Source organism: Dasypus novemcinctus, chromosome 31 (assembly GCF_030445035.2).
Source record: "Dasypus novemcinctus isolate mDasNov1 chromosome 31, mDasNov1.1.hap2, whole genome shotgun sequence".
Taxonomy (NCBI): domain Eukaryota; kingdom Metazoa; phylum Chordata; class Mammalia; order Cingulata; family Dasypodidae; genus Dasypus; species Dasypus novemcinctus.
In genome coordinates, this window is record NC_080703.1 from 43717829 (window position 1) to 43736632 (window position 18804).

The following is an 18804-nucleotide window of genomic DNA, read 5'->3' on the forward strand; positions in this document are numbered from 1 at the left end:
AATCATTTGGGGTAGATTTGACATCTTCATATTCAGTCTTCTAATCTATGAACATGGAATTCCCTTCCATTTATCAATTTAGGTTGCCTTTGATTTCTTTTAGCAGTGTTTTGTAGTTTTCTGTGTACGAGTTTTTTACATCCTTGGTTAGATTTATTCTTAGATATTTGATTTTTTGAGTTGCTATTGTAAATGGAATTTTTTTTTTCTTGATTTCCTCCTGCCATTGCTTATTACTCATGTATAGAAACACTACTTATGTTATCTTCAGGTGATGTTGACTCACTAAAGTTTGAGAACCACTGTATAGTTTCATTTTCTACCCTTTTTAATGCTGCTAAGCTCTTTAAATACTAGCCTCTTTGCAGAAGACTAAATATATATATATATTAGGTTGGTGTAAAAGAAATTGCGGTTTCAGACCATGAATTTTAAATCATTATAACTAGGCTCAAACACATCTTTATTAATCAAAATAGAAACCATTACAATCAACATATTTTTGCCAATGAGAAACAAGTTTGCTTATTCCTGTAGCATGCTTTGGGATTTATCGAACTCTTGGAAAGCAGTTTCTGCTTCCTGCTGGTTGTGGAGGTGTCTTCCCTGCAAAAAGTTGTTGAGATGTTTGAAGAAATGGTAGTCACTTGGCGAAAGGCCAGGTGAATATGGCGGATGAGGCAAAACTTCATAGGCCAATTCATTCAACCTTCGAAGCGTTGATTGTTTGATGTGCAGTGGTCAGGTGTTCTTATGGAGAAGAACTAGGCCCTTTCAGTTGACCAGTGCTGGCTGCAGGTGTTGCAGTTTTCGGCGCATCTCATTGATTTGCAGAGCATACTTCTCAGGTGTAACGGTTTCGCTGGGATTCAGAAAGCTGAAGTGGATCAGACCACCAAATAGTGACCATGACCTCTCTCTTTGGTACAAGTTTGGCTTTGGAGCTGCTTCTTGGTCCAACCGCTGAGCTAGTCGTTGCCGGTTGTCTTATAAAATTCACTTTTCATTGCATGTCACAATCCAATCGAAAAATGGTTCGTTGTTGCATAGAATAAGAGAAGGCGACACTTCAAAATGACAATTTTTTGATTTTTGGTCAGCTCACAAGGCACCCGCTTATTGAGCTTTTTCGCTTTCCAATTTGCTTCAAATGCTGAACGACTGTAGAATGGTCGATGTTGAGTTCTTCTGCAACTTCTTGCGGAGTTGTAAGAGGATCATCTTCAATGATTGCTCTTGGTTGCCGTCAACTTCCGACAGCCCTCCACTAAGCTCCTCATCTTCAAAGCTCTCCTTTGCAAAACTTCTTGAACCACCACTGTGCTGTATGTTCATTAGCAGTTCCTGGGCCAAATGCATTGTTGAGGTTGCTAGTTGTCTCTACTGCTTTACAACCCATTTTGTCCACAAATAAGAAAATCGCCCAAATTTGCTTTTTGTCTAACATCATTTCCATAGTCTAAAATGAATATAAAATAAACAGCAAGTAAGACGTCATTAGCAAAAAAAAAAGTGAGATGCACATTAAAATGATATATGACATAACCACATTTATTTAAGAATGTATACCAATATCAAATGGCAGATTTCAACAATGCAAAATCACAATTACTTTTGCACCACAATTAAAGCAAAGCTATTGTAATTGAAGCTGGAATGAGGCCTGGAATTTTGGCCTCTTCTCCTAGCTTTTCGTGGATGCACTCTGCACCTCGTAAATCATGAGAGCTTGGCTTGGCACCTGCTGCACTGTGCTGCCGCCCAGTGCACGCGGACCCACTTCCTCCAGTATGTCCAGCACTGGCCATTTTCCATTTGATTAAGTCATCCTAGTGGGTGTAAAGTGGTGTTTCATTGTGGGTTTGACTTGTATTTCCACAATAACTGAAGTGCTGGCCATCTTAAGTGTTCATTCGCCATTTGTATATCTACTTTGGAGAAATGTGTGTGCAGTTCCTTTGGCTGCTTTGTACATTGGGTTGTCTTTTTGTTGTTGAATTGTAGGAGTTCTTCATAAATTTTGGATAGTAAACCATTGTTAGAGATATGACTTGCAACTATTTTCTCCCCTTTTGTGGATTGTCTTTTCACCCTCTTGAGAGTGTCCTTTGTATAAAAGTTTTGAATTTTTTTTTAAAAGATTTATTTTCCCCCTTTCCCCTCCCCCCACCCTGCTGCTTTTGCTGTGTGATCTTTATATCTCTTTTTGGTGGGTTTTTTTTTTTTTTTTTTTCCCCATTTTTCTCTCCTCTAGGATTCACCGTGATTCGATCCTGGGGATCTCTGGTGTGGAGAGAGGTTCCCTGTTAGCTGCGCCACCTCAGTTCCCGGTTTCTGCTACACTTCACCCTGACTCTCCCTTTTGTCTCTCTTTTGTTGTGTCATCATCTTGCTGGGTGACTCACTTGCACAGGCACTGGCTTACTGTGTGGGAACTGGCTTGCTGAGTAGGCACGGTTTCTCTTCTTTTTTAAATTTTAATGAAGTTCTGTTTATCTAGTTTTATCTTTTGTTGCCTCTGCTTTTGTTGTCCTGCTTAAGAAGCCATTGCCAAATCCAAGGTCAGGAGGATTTCCCTTTATTTGCTTCTAAGAATTTTATAGTTTGAGCTCTTAAATTTTGGTCTTAATCCATTTTTCATGTTTTGTATGTGATGAAAGTTGAGGGCTGAGCTTCATTTTGCCTGAGGATATCCATTTGTCCCAGCGCCCTTGGCTGAAGAGATCGTTCTTTCCTCCATTGAGTGGTCTTGGTGCTGCCCTTGTCGGAACATCAGTTGAGCGCAGGTGTGGCAGTTCATTTCCTGACTCTCCGCTGTGTTCCATTGGTCTAGCTATCCTTATGCCAGTACCACACTCTTAATTACTATAGCTTTTAAATACATTTTGGTAGCCATCTTGCTTTTTAAAATTTGATTTTTTTCCACGTGCTAAATGAAATGAAATTTTCACCCAAAATATTTTATAAACGCATGGTGGTTGCTTATTTTAGAAGTCACATTTGAAAAGTAAAATATCTAATGTTTGACTAACCCAGGGAAGCTTTTAAAAATAATTGTTTTGGTTCCACCTCAGATCTGATATTTGCACATATAGATGGTGCCTGGACACCTGGGTTTAAATAAAAAAAGACCCCATTTAATTTGGATTTATGCCGTAATTAAAACTGATATACATCATGTTGCAGTGACTCTCAGACCCCAAAATATGAGTGAACCACCTGGGGATCTTGGTAAAATGCAGATTCACTTCATCTGTGATGGGTTTAATGCTACAGGACCCATATTGAATCGAATTGTTGGTACATCCTAAAGATGTGACAGTTCCTGCAATGCTCTTAATGCATCCAGATAAAAACCATATTGCTTGTTTATGATCTGGGTCATTTATTAATAGTAAAGGTAGAGATGCAGAATAAAATAATCATTTCCTACTTGTCATATTGACTTAGTCACATACAAATTAATATGAATTTCTATTTCTGTAGCTTTCGCTATTGTTTGCATTTTGTTTGGAATACTTTGGCATATCCTAGCTATCCTCTGCCATCTATCCTTCAAGACTTAGCTTAGGGATGTTTTCCCAGAACACTGAAGGCTGTTAGCAGTTTTCACTCCTCTGAATTGACAGACTTCTTGCCAGTGCAGTAATTTGACTGGCTAATGTGTGTGTGTGCTCTGGCAGGACATGGCTCTCCAACTGAGTTACTCAGCTCTGCAGGGTATAGACTATGGACTGTGTGTGCGGTCTATTATGCTTGAGTTAAATAATACATGGTGTAGATCTAATAAATGCCATTATTTGAAAGAAAACGAAAGCACCTCCAGGAGATTAGGATGTGTTTAACACAGGTTACTTTTAAGCCTAGGTAGGGTAGAAGATAAGCAAGTAATACCTAATGTTTGTAAGTTGGAAACATAGATGATGGGATTTTATAATAATATGCAAAATGCATAATATCTCTTAAGGTGGTTTACCTTCAACTAAACTTGCTTGCTCTTCTATTTTGTAATTTTCAAAGTTGAAGAATTAGTAAATCACTCAGATTGTTTTAAGCTGAAAAAATCTTTCTTCATTTTACCTGAAAAATTAAATGTTTACATAGTAGCATAATAATAACAACAACATAATAGTTGCCAAACTGGTTTCCAAAGCAGGTGCACCATTTTACAATCCCATTCTCTCCATCCTAACACTTATTATTGCCTTTTTGATTTGTAGCCATCCTGGTGGGTGTGACTCATTGTGGTTTTGGGTTACATTTCCCTGAGGACTAATGATGCCATAGCACCTTTTCAGGTGCTTATTGTACATTTGTGCATCTTCTTTGGAGAAATATGTGTTCATAACTTTTGCTTGTTTTTTAATTGGGTTATTTGTCCTTTTATTATTGAATTCTAAGTATTGTTTTACAAATATTTTCCCTCTTTCTGTGGGTTGTCTTTGTTTTCTTGGTGGTAGCCATTACAGCACAAAAGTTTTTAATTTTGATCATGTCAGCTGTTTTTTTCTTTTGTTGCTTGTGCTGTTTTGATATCATATCTGAGAAACCACTGTCAAGATTTATGCCTTTGTTTTTTTCTAAGAGTCTTATAGCTTTAGCTCTTACAATTTAGGTCAGTTTTCCTGTTTGATGTGAAGGAGGGGGTCCAACTATATTCTTCTGTATGTGGATGTCCAGTTACACCAGCACCAGCAGCTGAGACTCTTCTAACAGTCTTACCATGGTGAATATCATCTCCATGTAGATGTGAGGCCAGCCAGGAACCTCTGTCAGCCTTGATGTTCATGTCTGGTCCCTCATGACCAGTCATTTTCATCTCTGCTTCTGTCTTCCTCTACCCTAAGGGCAAGGAGCCAAACTACATTTTTCTCTTGTCTAGACTTCTCTAACACTATCCAAACTGATGTACTCACACTACTCTTAAACCTCACACCTTTTGTTTTCAACATGAGCCATGCACTGCTTTTACTTTTTTAGACCTCACCTCAAGGCCTTCTAGTTGTGGTTATGATCAAGACAATTCCGTAATAGGACCAAGAGGATCCCTGCCTTCCTCTGTAGCCTTATTTTTGCCTCACATGTCTTTTGATTTCTGCACTCCAGACGCTTCTCAGAAGAACATTTCCACATGCTTCTCTACCCACCACAACTCAGTGTACCTGCATACTCTTCGTGTTACTCTGCCTTCCCACCTCTTATTGTGGGTGAACTGTTCATTCCATTATCAAAAAGGCAGCCCTTTTACTAATACACTAATTCCATCACCTCCCATCTCGGCAAGGTCATCGTTGTAGCAATTGTCCCTTCTCTTCTGCAGTGCCAGTTTTCCCTCTTATCAGTTTTTTCTAAGCAGCATACAAACATGGCGTTATTTCTGCCATCTTGATCCTGCCTTGCACTTTAGCTATCAATCCTCAGTTCTCTGCTCTTCGTAGCAGAATGAAAAAGAATTATCTATATTTGCTGTCTCCAGCTACCTGCTCTTCTCTCTTAACCCACTTCTGTTTTTTGGTCCCTAGCACTCACTGAAACGGCTCTTCTTCATTGATCTCAATGTTGCTATGTCCAGTGACCAGTTCTCAGGACTCCCTTTACTTTTCTTTTTTTAAAAAGATTTATTTTATTTATTTCTCTCACCTTCCCTTCCCTAGTTGTCTGCTCTCTCTGTCCATTCGTTTTGTGTTCTTCTGTGCCTGCTTGTATTCTCATTAGGCGGCTCGGCTCTGGGAACTGATCCTGGAACCTTCTGGAGTGGGAGAGAGGCGACCATTCTCTTGCACCACCTCAGCTCCCTGTTCTGCTACATCTTCTTATTGTCTCTCTTCTGTATCTCCTGTTGCGTCATCTTGTGCACCATCTGGCACTCCCACGTGGGGCGGCATTCCTGCATGGGGCAGTGCTCCCTTGCGGGGCTTGCCTTCACCAGGAGGCCCTGGGCATTGAACCCTGGACCTGGACCATGGTAGATGGGAGCCCAACAGTGTGAACCACACCTGTTTCCCAGTAGGGCTTTCAGAGCATCTTAAAAACAACAGAAATCCCATAAAAGCCTCTGGACATCAAAAACAAACAAAAAAAGCTGGAGGTAAAATATTTACAATAAATGAAAATGAACAAAAGATTAATATTCTTAATGTATAAGGAACTAGAAATTAGTAAGAAAAAAAGAACAATTCAAAAAATGGTGGAAGGGCAAGAAAAGACCAGAGAAGCTTGGAGGAAATAATGAATGCTCACTAATATCAAAGAAATGTACATTATAACAATGACATATCATTCTTCACCTATAAAGTGTAAAAAACAACCACCACCCAGTACAGGAAAGATGATGGCACTCTCATAGATTGCTTGAGTGAAGGCGTAAATTGGCCATACAACGCAGCATTCTTTAAATTAGTTGTATCCTTTGATCCAGTAGTTCCACTGGCATTGGATATTTATCTCCTAAGAAAATAACCAGGAATATAAACAGATTTATAAGAATCTTCATCAACAGCTTGTATAAAAAGAAAAAAATGACAAAGACAAGGTCCCAGCATAGGGGATTAGTAAAATAAATTATGGCTCGGTTATACAATGGAATGCCAGGAATCCATTAAATATTTTTAAGGCTATTTAATAACATCGGAAAATAATGTAATAGTAAGTGAAACATGGATATAAAAGTTAAAAGGTGAAAAATTCTAGCTGTTGCCTTCTCTGCTCTCACAATGCCCCTCTCCATTCCAAGCCATACTCTCTACCCTGAAGCCCTCCTGGGTATCTCTTTATCTTTCATCTCATAATGTTACTCCTCAGCAAAACTTCCTTCTGACCAGTCCAACCCCTGGTTGTGTGCTCTTCTCTCCCCCAGGGACTTCTCTTTCTAGAAGTAGCTTGGTCATGGGCAGTTTTCCCGTTATTGGGCACATCTTTCAGTCTTGGGCCCTCCCCACCATTTCCTAGCCCCCAGGCTGTTTTTGCTCATGTTAAATCCCAAGGGCTTTTGCACAGTATTGGATTGTGTGAACTAGTGAATGAATGAATACATTAAAATATTCTTTTGAGCCATATACCTAATGACCCCTGTGATCTGGTAAATCTGTGTATATAGCCTTTGCTTAGAAAAAATAGTATTAAAATTTCAATAATTTTCATAATATTAAGTTGACGTAGTATCTAGAAAGCATAAATATCGTTGAAATTGCTGCTTTTTGCCAAGAATTCACTGCAGTGTAGTCTCCTTCTCTTGTAGAAATCCTTCAGTGGATTCAGTCTTTATCAGATGGCTCCAGAGGCAGCTTATTTCTGCAGGGGAGGATGGGCACCAGCCTCTGGGGTGCGGGACTCTCTCCTTATGGGTCTTCTCTGCAGGTGGGCAGCCCCCTCCGTCCATTCCTTCACGGGTGTGGCAGGATGCTCTTCTGGTCTCCTGGAGCCCCCATGCAGGTGCATCAGGTAGTGCCACATCGCTCTGATTATTCACTTACTGGCCTGTAGCAGGAGCTGACTCTAGGAGCACCTTCCTCCACCGCCATCTTGCTGGTTGTCCTTATTTCCTGATTTTTAATAATAATAACCTTTATATTCTAGTAGGTGTGAAGTGGTATCTCATTGTGATTAAAGTGATCTTATTCCACGTAGTGGGCTTTAGTGATAATGAGCTTCTGGTACATTAATGGTAGAAAAATATATTTAATAGAAAATTGTAAATCTTATTTAGTTCTGTCTTCATCTGATTGTACTGTTACATATGTACATATGAATACACAGTAGTTTTAAGTGAAAAATAACTAGAATTTTAGAACTTATATATTGTATCAAACTGTTAACAGATTTTATCTTCTGTGATTTAGGCACTACTGCTCCAATTTACATATGAAGAAACTGATGTTTAGAAAATTTAAAAATAGACGATTTTATTACTCTAATTGTCATTGCAGACTGTCAGCGTATTTGCATCCAGTATTATTGGGATAATAAGGAATGCTGCAGAATTTTCTTCTTGATCCCTCTTATTTTGGCTTCATGATCTCACAAAATAAAACCCACACCAACAAGTTTAGATCTCATTGATTTGGGAATCAAGTCATTTTTTTGAAGGGAGGATTTTCTCCAAGGTTTAATTGAGAGATTATTCAGTGAAATCTTTGCTCCAGCCTCGTTTATTTTATAGAGTTGAAATTATGTCATCCACAACTTGTATGTGGCTTTTATGAAATATCCCATCTTTTCTCTAAGGTTTTTAATTTCTTAATTATGTAAAACTATTATGCTTTAAAATAATTCCAGACTTTTTGTTTTGCTAGAAAGAAATCTATCTCCAGTTTCCTCAGAATATTTAGACACTATCTCATTTAAAATGAGAAACACTGCTGCTCTTTGCTTTAAGGTACATTATTCAGCAGTGCCTTTTTGATAAATGAGATTAAAAAAATGTGTATTTGGTAGTTCCAGAAACCTAATCACACTTGAGAGAATATGTTTTACCTCAGCTGTTTACTGTTTTGGGGAGTAAGTGCAAAGTCTTTATGCATACAAGACTCTATAATGACACTATTAATAGCAATAGAATCTTAAATTACTCTTTTTTTAATCCCATTCATTATCTGAAAGAAGTGTTACCTTATAAATTTTTTCAAGAAAATGTTTTATCCTAAAATTGTTGATCATCCAAGGTTGAAAACATTCTATCTGAAAGCTTAAAAACTTATTATGTTGGCAGTAAAATGATTGATTCCTTTCATTTTAGGATTACTTTATTTAATGAATGTGTGGCTCCTGAGTTGTTTCCTTCTCTCAATTTCAGTAGTAGGGAGTTTTTGTCTCTCCTGCTTGCTCTCTGTAGAGAACCTCAATTTAGGACCCAAGACAAATGTGGACTGGGATTGATTTCTGGAATTGCTGTTCAGCATTTCTGGGTAGATACTTGCTCTTGAAGACATATCACCTAGGTGCCGTGGTCACCACCATCTCTGACTGATGGGCTTGGTCACAGCCTCTTTTCTAACCTGCTCATCTTCTTTTCTGGTCTCTCTTTCTTCCTAGTTTGAGAATTCCCTTTTAAGTCTGACATGGCTATGGTCACATGGTGTTTCTGCAGAAGTAGCAGCCAGGTGTCCTTTTTGGCTAGATAACAAAGGAGAGTAGTTAAAATGGAGAAAGTTTAGCTGTTCCTTGTCCCTTGTTCTGAATATAATGAGTTATGGGATTATGACTGTGAAATCATCAGGATCTGCTAGACAGGACATCTGTTGTCCTTTTTTTACCCTTATGTTGGTGGAAAAACAGCATGTTTTTTTTTTTTCAATTTTATGGGAAAATTATTTATTTGGTGTTGTAGCTGATGATATTAGAACTGGTTTGACTTTTGAAATGTACTTTCTGGAAAAAGAGCACATGGTTAGTATGAAATCTTATTGTTCATTAGTGTGAAAATATATTTTTAATGGGAAAGTAAGTTACTGTGAATATACAGATTTTCATTTATTATTCAACCTGCATTAGAGTTGTTTGGTATATTAAAAATATTTTTCCTTTGATGTTATTTCCTAGGTTGCACGTTTTCAAAAATTACCTAATGGTGAAAATGAGACAATGATTCCTGTATTGACATCAAAAAAAGCAAGTGAATTACCAGTCAGTGAAGTTGCAAGCATTCTCCAAGTAAGTGCTTGGTGGAGAAGGGAAAAAAGATAGGAAAACCAATTGTTAGATTCCTTAGGTCAGTGCTATCCACTAGAAGTTTATGTGATGATAGCAATGTTCTGTTCTATACTGTTCAGTACAGTAGCACTGAAATGTAGCAATCTCATGCCTGTTATGCAGTTGAAATGTGGCTAATGTGTCAGAGGAACTGAGTTTAATTTTATTTACTTTTAACTTAATTTAAATAGCAGAAGGGGTTAGTGGCTGCCTGATTGGATGTGCAGCTGTAAGTCATTGGTCTTGCCAAGAATATCGGGGCTGTTTAGGTAGTTGGATTAGGAGAAAGTTTAATTATTAACATAAGTAGGGTTAGGAGTTTACCTCTTTTTAAAAAATTAGTGTGTTCTAAGGTAAAGTAAAAGCTAAGTTCAAATTCAGAACTGAAAATATACTTTAATTGCTTATGCAATTTAATATCTTCCTAGTTTTAAAAAATTCAGTCTAATGAAACAGTGTTTTTATAAGTTATTTTGAATATTTATGCTCAAATTTTTATTGTGATAACATATATACAACATAGAATTTCCCATTTTAACCATTTTCAGGTATACAATTCTGTGGTATTAATTACATTCATGATGTGCTGCCATCACCACCATCCATTACCAAAACTTCTCCATCATCCCAAACAGCAATTCAGTGTCTATTAACCATTAACTTCATATTCTCCACCCTCACCCTCACCCTTGGTATACTGTGTTGTTAAAACCATTTATTTTTAATATATTTAAATACATATTTAATATTTAAGTTTTGAATGACTCCATGATTGAATTCTAATATAAAGCTTTTGTCTAGAGAAACTAATTGTTTTGGGGGTGCAGCATATTTCACTCTTGAATGATAGTTATAGTAGTAAATCATGGAACTTTAAATATAGGAGGTCTCAAGAACCAGTTCACCTGACTTCATTATTTTGAGTAATTTAGGAAGCAAAAATAGTATAAGAGTAAACGTGACACCAACCTCAGGGTTTTGGTCAGTTCAGAGAACAAAGTGGGCATTTATGGGCCCTGGAATGCCCTTTTGGAGAAACTAATTTTAGAGAACAGCTCCTTAGAACATTTGTCAATATTTGCTTTTCTGTAAGTCTTCTGGCTTGTTTGTATTATACTTCTCATTAAAAAAAAACACAAGTTTTTTTGTTTGTTAAACTCTACCTAGATGCTTACATTAAAAAAACCCGAAACTTTATTGAGGTATAATTTACATACAATAAAATGCCCCCGTTTTATGTGTACAGCTTGTGTCTTTCCAAATGTTTCCACCTGTGGGCACCACCGTGGTGAAGACGGTGCGTTCTTGTCAGCCCAGCAGCCCCGTCCCTGTGCAGTGAGCTCCCCAGCTCTTGCTGCTGTCCCAGGCAGTCTCTGATCTGCTCTGTGTCCACAGTGGTTAGTTTTGAGTATTATAAAATTGTCTATAGATTTGATCATAAACTATACCTCTTGTGTTTTCCTTTTTTGCTCCGTGCTTACATTTACGATAACCTTCATGTGCAAAATCTAATAGGCTGATCTTCAGAACGGTCTAAACAAATCTGAAGTTAGTCACAGGCGAGCTTTCCATGGCTGGAATGAGTTTGATATCAGTGAAGATGAGCCACTGTGGAAGAAGTATATTTCTCAGGTGAGATAATTTTATTTCCTCCTCTGCTATGTAATTTACATGAATTTTAGTTGATACTATTTTCCTTGGGATAATGTACTGTTTTACCAAATGTTTTACCGAAAAAACACTGATGTCCCACAGAAGTGATGGCAAGAGCTAGATTCCAACCCAGCGTACTCTGGCTTAGGTTTATGGCTTGTCAGCCTTGAACTGCACTGTGGTCGTAGTTGGACTGTGCTAGAGCGGTGATTTTTCATCTTATCTTTGTATGAAGTCTCTTGGGGAGAGTGCTAAAACAATGCTGACCCCTGGGCCCTGCGTCTAGAGGTACTGATGTAATTGGCCTGGTGTGGACCTGGGGGTTGCATTTGTTAGGAGTAGCTCACATGATCCTGCTGTGGAGCAGGGTTGGACACCCTGGCCCAGGAAATGATCTCTGGTTCTCAAAGGGGACTCAGGTGGTGGCATCTAACAAACAAGTGACCTTATCGAGGTGTTGCGGCTCTTTGCTGGGGCATGTTCTTTGTAGTCCAGTTACTTTGCAACTTTGATGGTACTCCGTGATTGGCACAACTTTGGCAGAAGAACAGATTATGACATCAGAGCTCTTGACATTTGGGGAGCAGGATGTCCAACTGGAAGAATTTGAGGCAACTTGGTGCTTGGTCTTAAGTGCTGCCTGAAGGTTGGTGCTAGAAAAATATCAGGAAAACCAGTCGAGGAAAATCGTCAGCTTATTCTGTGAAAGGGGTAGTACTGTGTGTTCCTAGCTGTGTCTGGAAGTTTGTTCCTATGATGTGTGGATCAAACAGAGAATTGTACAGTAATGTACTTATTTGAGAACTGTTTGACTCTTAAAATTAAGGTGTTCTACTCAGTGTTTAACCTAAATCTTTAGCTTAAAATAATTTCCCCTTTTTCTTTGCCTCAGTAGAAATTCATAAATAAGTATTTATTAGTCTATTAAAAATACATGTATACTATAAATAATTGGTAAATTCTTAGTTTTAAGTATTGATATTTAATTCTCTTCTGAAAAGGAGTTGTTACAAAGCAGATCTTTTTCAACGTAGTTAAATGTAAACAATATTTAGGGTAAATAATAAATTGAAAAGATATATGAGCAAAATGTACTCAAAATTTTTTTATCTTGTCATTCATGAATACTGTCAAATTTGCTGTTTTTACTTTCAGTTTAAAAATCCCCTCATCATGCTGCTGCTGGCTTCTGCAGTCATCAGTATTTTAATGCACCAGTTTGACGATGCTGTCAGTATCACTGTGGTAAGGAAAACTGTGCATGTTTTTAATGCACATATAATCATGTAAATTGAGATTGGGTTTTATTTGAAAAATGAATTCATAAATACCTTAATGGTTCTTCAGAGTTCTTTGTTAATATCCAAATTCTGCTTTTGTTTACTATTTTCCACGTCTGTGATCGGCACATGTGAAAATTATTTAACAATTTGATATTTGGATAGGTAGAAAATATTTTATAATCAGTTAAATTTTCAGTTTTCTTTTTACATTCCTATTGAGAGTATGTTTCACTAATTGTGAGCTGAAGCCTGCCATGTGAAATTAAAAGTAATCTTTTACAATGCTCATTGTATTTACTGTGTACACTTTTATTCTTTCTAGCTAGTACAGTCTAGCTTTCATTAATAAGAATGTTCCTGATAAAGCAGCAAAAATTAATTTTATTGATTTGATACCCTTGATTAAATGCCTTTAGTATTCTGTGTGATGATGTGTAAAGCACTTGTACATATTGAAGTAAAATGGTTGCCTCAAGTAAAGACTGTTGTTTAAGCTGTGAGCTGAACTAATTACTAGAGAGTGAGTGAGACAAACAAGTTTTTAAGGCATGGGTAATTGGCAAACTTTTTTTTTCAAACTGTGTGGAGTGAGCCTGTCACTGCAAGAAGAACAACTGACAGAATTTGTTGCCAATGATAAAATTCAAGCTTTTCAGCTACAATTAGATTTTAGGAAATTTTTGTTACCATTGTGAGTTCGATGGTTTCTTAGTGCTTGTATTAGTTAGCCAAAGGGCTGATGATGCAAAGTGCAAAGTACCAGGACTCTTTTGGCTTTTATAAAAGATATTTCTTTGGGGTAGAAGCTTATAGTTACCAGGCCTTAAAGTGTAAGTTACTTACCTCATCAAAGTCTATTCCCAAGTGTTGAAGCAAGATGGCTGCCCACGTCTGCCAGGGTTCAGGCTTCCTCTTCCTCTCAAGGCTCCGTGGTCCCAGCTTCTTCCAACTTCAGCTGTAGGCTGGGACAAGGCTCTCTCTTCCTGGGACCTCTGCTGTGTCTGGGGAGCCATCTCTATTCCTCTCTGTCTTCTCCTATGTGCTTACTTTCCAGGACACCATCATCAAACTCCAACTAACTCCTGTGCCTTGTTTCCTCTGTGAGTCCCCATCCACCAAGGGGGCAGGGACTCGGCATCCTACTTATATGGCCCAATCAAAGCCTTGATCATGATTTATCAAGTAAAAATGAAACCTCTGAAGATAAAACAGTCTAATACCGCCAGAGGAACAGGCCAGTTCACAAACATAATCCAGTATCTATTTTTGGAATTCTTGAATAATACCAAACTGCTACAGTACTTAAGTCTTTTCTGATTAGACCACTAGTGATAACAAATTCTTTTTGCTATTATGAAATATGGCAACATTTGGAAGGTTGTAATAGCCCAGTATACCAATATTTTCCAGATGTTAATGTTATAAAATCTTCATTGGTAAATGAGCCGTACAAAATAAAAGATAGATCAATAGATTTTTTTCAAACAAATCAATTTTATTGATATATATTATTAAAGCATAAAGTTCATCCGAAGTGTACATTCAATGGTATTCAGTATAATCACATAGTTTTGCAGTCATCACTTCAGTCATTTTTAGAGGGTTTTCATTATTTCAATATAATAAGAAAAAACAAACAAAAACAAAGAAAATTCTTCTCTCTGTGTTTCCCCTGCTGTACATAGCTGCTATTTCTGGCTATTGTACAACTATTTATTAAGCAGTTTTACTGGGATGTATTCACATACCATACAATCTATCAAAATGTGTATAATTAATTGATATAGTATAATCACAGTGAGATTAATGGACTTTAATATAATGGGTTTTGAGGAGTTCATTAATAAATTTCAGATTCTACATTGCAAAGTATCTTTTAAGAAGCTAACTCATACTTGTTGAATTTTGTTATAGTAGCTAAGAATAATACCCACAACCATTGAGAAGGCTGTTAAAATATTTTTCTCTGTCTGCTTATTTGTGTGAGGTTAGATTTTATTCATTTTTTCAACCTAAACAACATATTACAATAGAGTGAATGGAGTAGTTATCAGTTATCAGAATCCAACTTTCTGTTAAGCCAGAAATTAAAGATATTTAGAAAAATTTAAAACATTGTCAATTTTCTCAAAAACTTTAAAACAATATATAAATTTCATGAAAAATACTTGTGTTAACATGTAGTAGGCTTTTTTTTAGATAAAGGCACAAGGAGAAATTAAGACTTAGTAATTGTGAAAGTAGTTAGTATGGTAACTGTCAGTAGACACAACCCAGTTAAAGCAAAACTCTTTATGGGTCTCTGCGTGTAAAGAGTGGTTTTGATATGGAAAGGGAAGAAGCCTCAGCACTGTCAGCTGCCTGCTGCTCTTCCCCCAGGCCTCCAGCCAAATGCTGATGGTCCCCCCACTGTTCTCTAGGCTTAGGAATGCAGACAGAGCCCCAAACAAATGTGGTTAGCATAAGTTCTCCTGTTGGCTTCTGGTTTAAAAGGCTCTCTTTGTTCTGTTTAGGCGATACTGATCGTGGTGACAGTTGCCTTTGTTCAGGTAAGCAGCTAACTTACTTTGTCAACAGGGACGTGTATTCTGATTAACTGCTTTTAAAATATTAAGGTGGTTCGAGTAATAGCCTTAGCCATTGCAGGTTGGTAACGTTCATCAGAACATTTTGTTTTTTATGTTTTCAGACAATTTTATTTAACTCTGCAGGGAAGTTTGAGAGACTAATTTGATTGCTTTCGGTTAGCAGTGGGGTGAAGAAAATCTCATTTTAATTTGATAGTGTTAAGGATTACTGAAGCAAATAGAAAGAAAAGCACAGTAAAAAAATTCAGCAATAGGTTTTTGTATTTTTCCAATTAAAAAATTTCAGTCGTTTTATGTTCTTATGATTCTGTTATGCTTTAATAACTATTAGAATCTAAGTCTAGAAGAAACAAAATGGAGAGTGTAGAGTTTAGAGGGCAGTAACCTGTAGATATCTGACTGATTTCCCTACAAAATGGTGTACTTGTTTACTGAAATTTTTTTCATTTTTTCTAATCTCATTTCATTTCATTTGTCTTTTTTTTTTTTTTTTTTAAAGGAGTCTTATTTTTTTTCTTTTAAAGAGGTACTGGGGATTGAACCTGGGACCTTGTATATGGGAAGCAGGGGCTCAGCCACTGAGCTACTACATATCCACTCCCTTGAGTCTTTTTTTTTTTTTTTGGAGACTAAACACTTCTCACCACCATTGGTGACTTTTAAAAAAATATTTAATTCTTTATTTTTCCACAGTAGAAATGTTCTTATCTGATTCATACTTCCTGTTTAACTTAGCCATTGAAACAATAAAGAAAACATACGGAAAGGAACCTCTTTAAAAAATGAGTGTGAATAATGAGGTAGTGTCAGGATTTTTATTAATGAGTGTGTACATAAATTAACATGTAGGTTTAATTTTAAGTTTATTTAAATATTGATAACATCTTTAATTTTAGACCAATGTTTGAGAATATTGGTAGGTCTCTTTTTATTAGCTAAAAGTTTTAAAGCATGGTTAATAAGAGTAGAAGAATGAATCTAGTTTCAGGGAAAAAGTGAAATAGTGTCATGTGATCTTGAAGTTCCTGCTCTTTTCAAATCTTGACTTTGAGTGATTGTGGGTATTTGCTCATCTACAATTTATTCCCTTGGTATCCTAGCCTCCTCTGGTAATCTTTAATTTTGCAGATTAGTGGTGTGGTGGTAACTCTGGAGAAAGCCCGTTGGAATCAGATCCTATGCAGCAAGTTTGTGAACTCCATTAGAAGACCCTCAGGGATCTTGTTTCTAGGGCCCCTCTGCCAGTCAGGTGGAAACCACAGACCCCTTACTAAGTCCACACTGTACTCTGTGTTATTTAATAACATATCACACCTACACCAACACATGCCCCATGAAGAGAATGTTTCTTTAAATTTCAGTTCAAGCGGACCCCTCAAGAGCCTTGGTCAAGGAAATCCTCTTTTTCAATAATGGGCAGAAGTTGCCCAGGGCAGGTGATGCTAGTTAGTCACACACAGGTCATTTCTGACCGGGCCTTGTTCGGGCAGCTCTTCAGGAAGCCAGGTGAGTGGTGAGCCTTTCCAGGTCGTCCCTGGAGCGCTGGCAGCTTTAGTGACTTCAGGTGGGTGGATGCCCGTCTGCGTAAGGATGCCTGCAGGTTGTCACTGAATAGGAAGGCTGCAGTAGCTGGTTCTCCACCCTCAGGTCCACAAAGCTGCCATGGTAACGTTGTCAGGGTGGGATTTTACACAGGCTAGTTCGCTACTCCCTTTTACAGTGCAATGGCCAAGACCATCTGCTAAATATCCTGTATTTTCATTTGATGGAAAATACAAGGAAAGATCAAGACATGTATGAAGAACCCAGTTTCAGATTTGTAGATCTGGTTTCTTAGGCGGATGTAATCTTTTTCCCTAAACGTGCCTGTGAAACCAACAAAATATTTTATAAACAGCAATTTAAAAATCCTTTCTAAAAGATACTATTTACTGGCATTTGAATCATAATGCTTTATCAAAAAATTCTTTAGCAAAAAATGTTAATGCTTTATTATTTTTAAAAAATATTTGTATTACCTAGGAGGAAGAGTATGTTTTTTATATCCTTTCTTTATTTACATCTGCCTGTCTTTTTCCTCTTTCTAATCCCTATCCCTCAACCCATTATATTCCTTCCCGGTGATACAAATAGCTAATTGTTTTAAGTAGACATAATGATGCCACTTGCTAATAAATTTGGGGGAAAAACCCCTTATTCCTTAGAAATGGCCATTAGGATATTTTGATGTAGAGTTATCTTTGTAGTTGCAGGGAACAGATATTAAGAAATAAGAAAAGGGGGAAACGGACTTTGGCCCAGTGGTTAGGGCGTCCGCCTACCACATGGGAGGTCCGCGGTTCAAACCCCGGGCCTCCTTGACCCGTGTGGAGCTGGCCATGCGCAGCGCTGATGCGCGCAAGGAGTGCCCTGCCACGCAAGGGTGTCCCCCGCATAGGGGAGCCCCACGCGCAAGGAGTGTGCCCGTGAGGAAAGTCTCCCAGCGTGAAAAGAAAGAGCAGCCTGCCCAGGAATGGCGCCGCCCACACTTCCCGTGCCGCTGACGACAACAGAAGCGGACAAAGAAACAAGACGCAGCAAATAGACACAGAGAACAGACAACCAGGGGAGGGGGGGAAATTAAATAAATAAATAAATCTTAAAAAAAAAGAAATAAGAAAAGCTGGGGCAGGCAGCTTCTGTGCCATTATTATTAGGATATAGAATTGGTGAGTGTTTTCTAGTCTTCAATGAAATTTTGGGAAAAAGCTTCCAAATTCCTTAATATCTTTGGTGTGATTAGAGATTGTCTTATAAATTTTGTATTTATAGGTTTTATTTACTCATACATTTATTCCTTTTGTCTAAGTAGAGACTGGTTTAGTTTTAAGTTACTCTTACATAGCTTTTCTTTTTTTTGCGGTATCTGGACTAGGGATTGAACCTGGGACCTTGTATGTGGGAAGCTGGCGCTCAACCACTGAGCCACATCGGCTCCCTTGAGTTGGTTTTTTCATTTATTTGCTTTTTGTTTGTTTATTTTGTTTGTTTGTAGGAGGTGCCAGGACCAAACCTGGGACCTCCCATGTGGGAAGCCAGCGCTCATTGAGCCACATCTGCTTCCCTTTGCATTTTGTGTTTGAAAAAGTCTATGATAGTTATGAGATTTTGACTAGAGGAGAATGTCTCTGAACCTTATCTTTGGTTATGCAGATGGAAGAACACTGGAGCATTGCAGTTAGGGATCCTGAGAATTTTCTCTTTTAGGTGTAATTCTGGTGATGGGAAAAGTATCTGTCAGCGTAGGGCCAGCCACGTCTCACTCCTTGTTTAACTTAACGTTTTTTCCAAGCAAGCAAACTTATTCCATAAACCATTGCACTTAGCATGGACTTAAATCCTCATAGCAAATATTGCTTGCAGTTAATTGTCTTTGCCTTCTTTCATATTTGAACACTAAGCATAAAATTATATTAATTATGAAGCTCAATGATTTCCTCTTTTTATGACTCAAAATTATATACTCTTTGGATATACTCATCACTTTTGTTCATTTTTGTATAAACTTAAGTTTGCACATTGAATATTAAAATGTAAAATTAGGAATTTCAGTA

At 37.6% G+C, this 18804-nt stretch overlaps 1 protein-coding gene across 2 annotated transcripts in view; it reads left to right on the forward strand.

Moving 5' to 3' along the window:
- ATP2C1 (ATPase secretory pathway Ca2+ transporting 1) overlaps positions 1-18804 on the forward strand; it is a 175734-nt gene that overhangs the window by 65605 nt on the left and 91325 nt on the right. For both annotated transcript variants that reach the window (XM_004464741.5, XM_058290625.2), the window contains exons 2-5: positions 9538-9648; positions 11203-11319; positions 12496-12585; positions 15137-15172. In XM_004464741.5, the coding sequence (XP_004464798.1) occupies positions 9538-9648; positions 11203-11319; positions 12496-12585; positions 15137-15172 (354 nt within the window). The remainder of the gene's footprint in view (positions 1-9537; positions 9649-11202; positions 11320-12495; positions 12586-15136; positions 15173-18804) is intronic.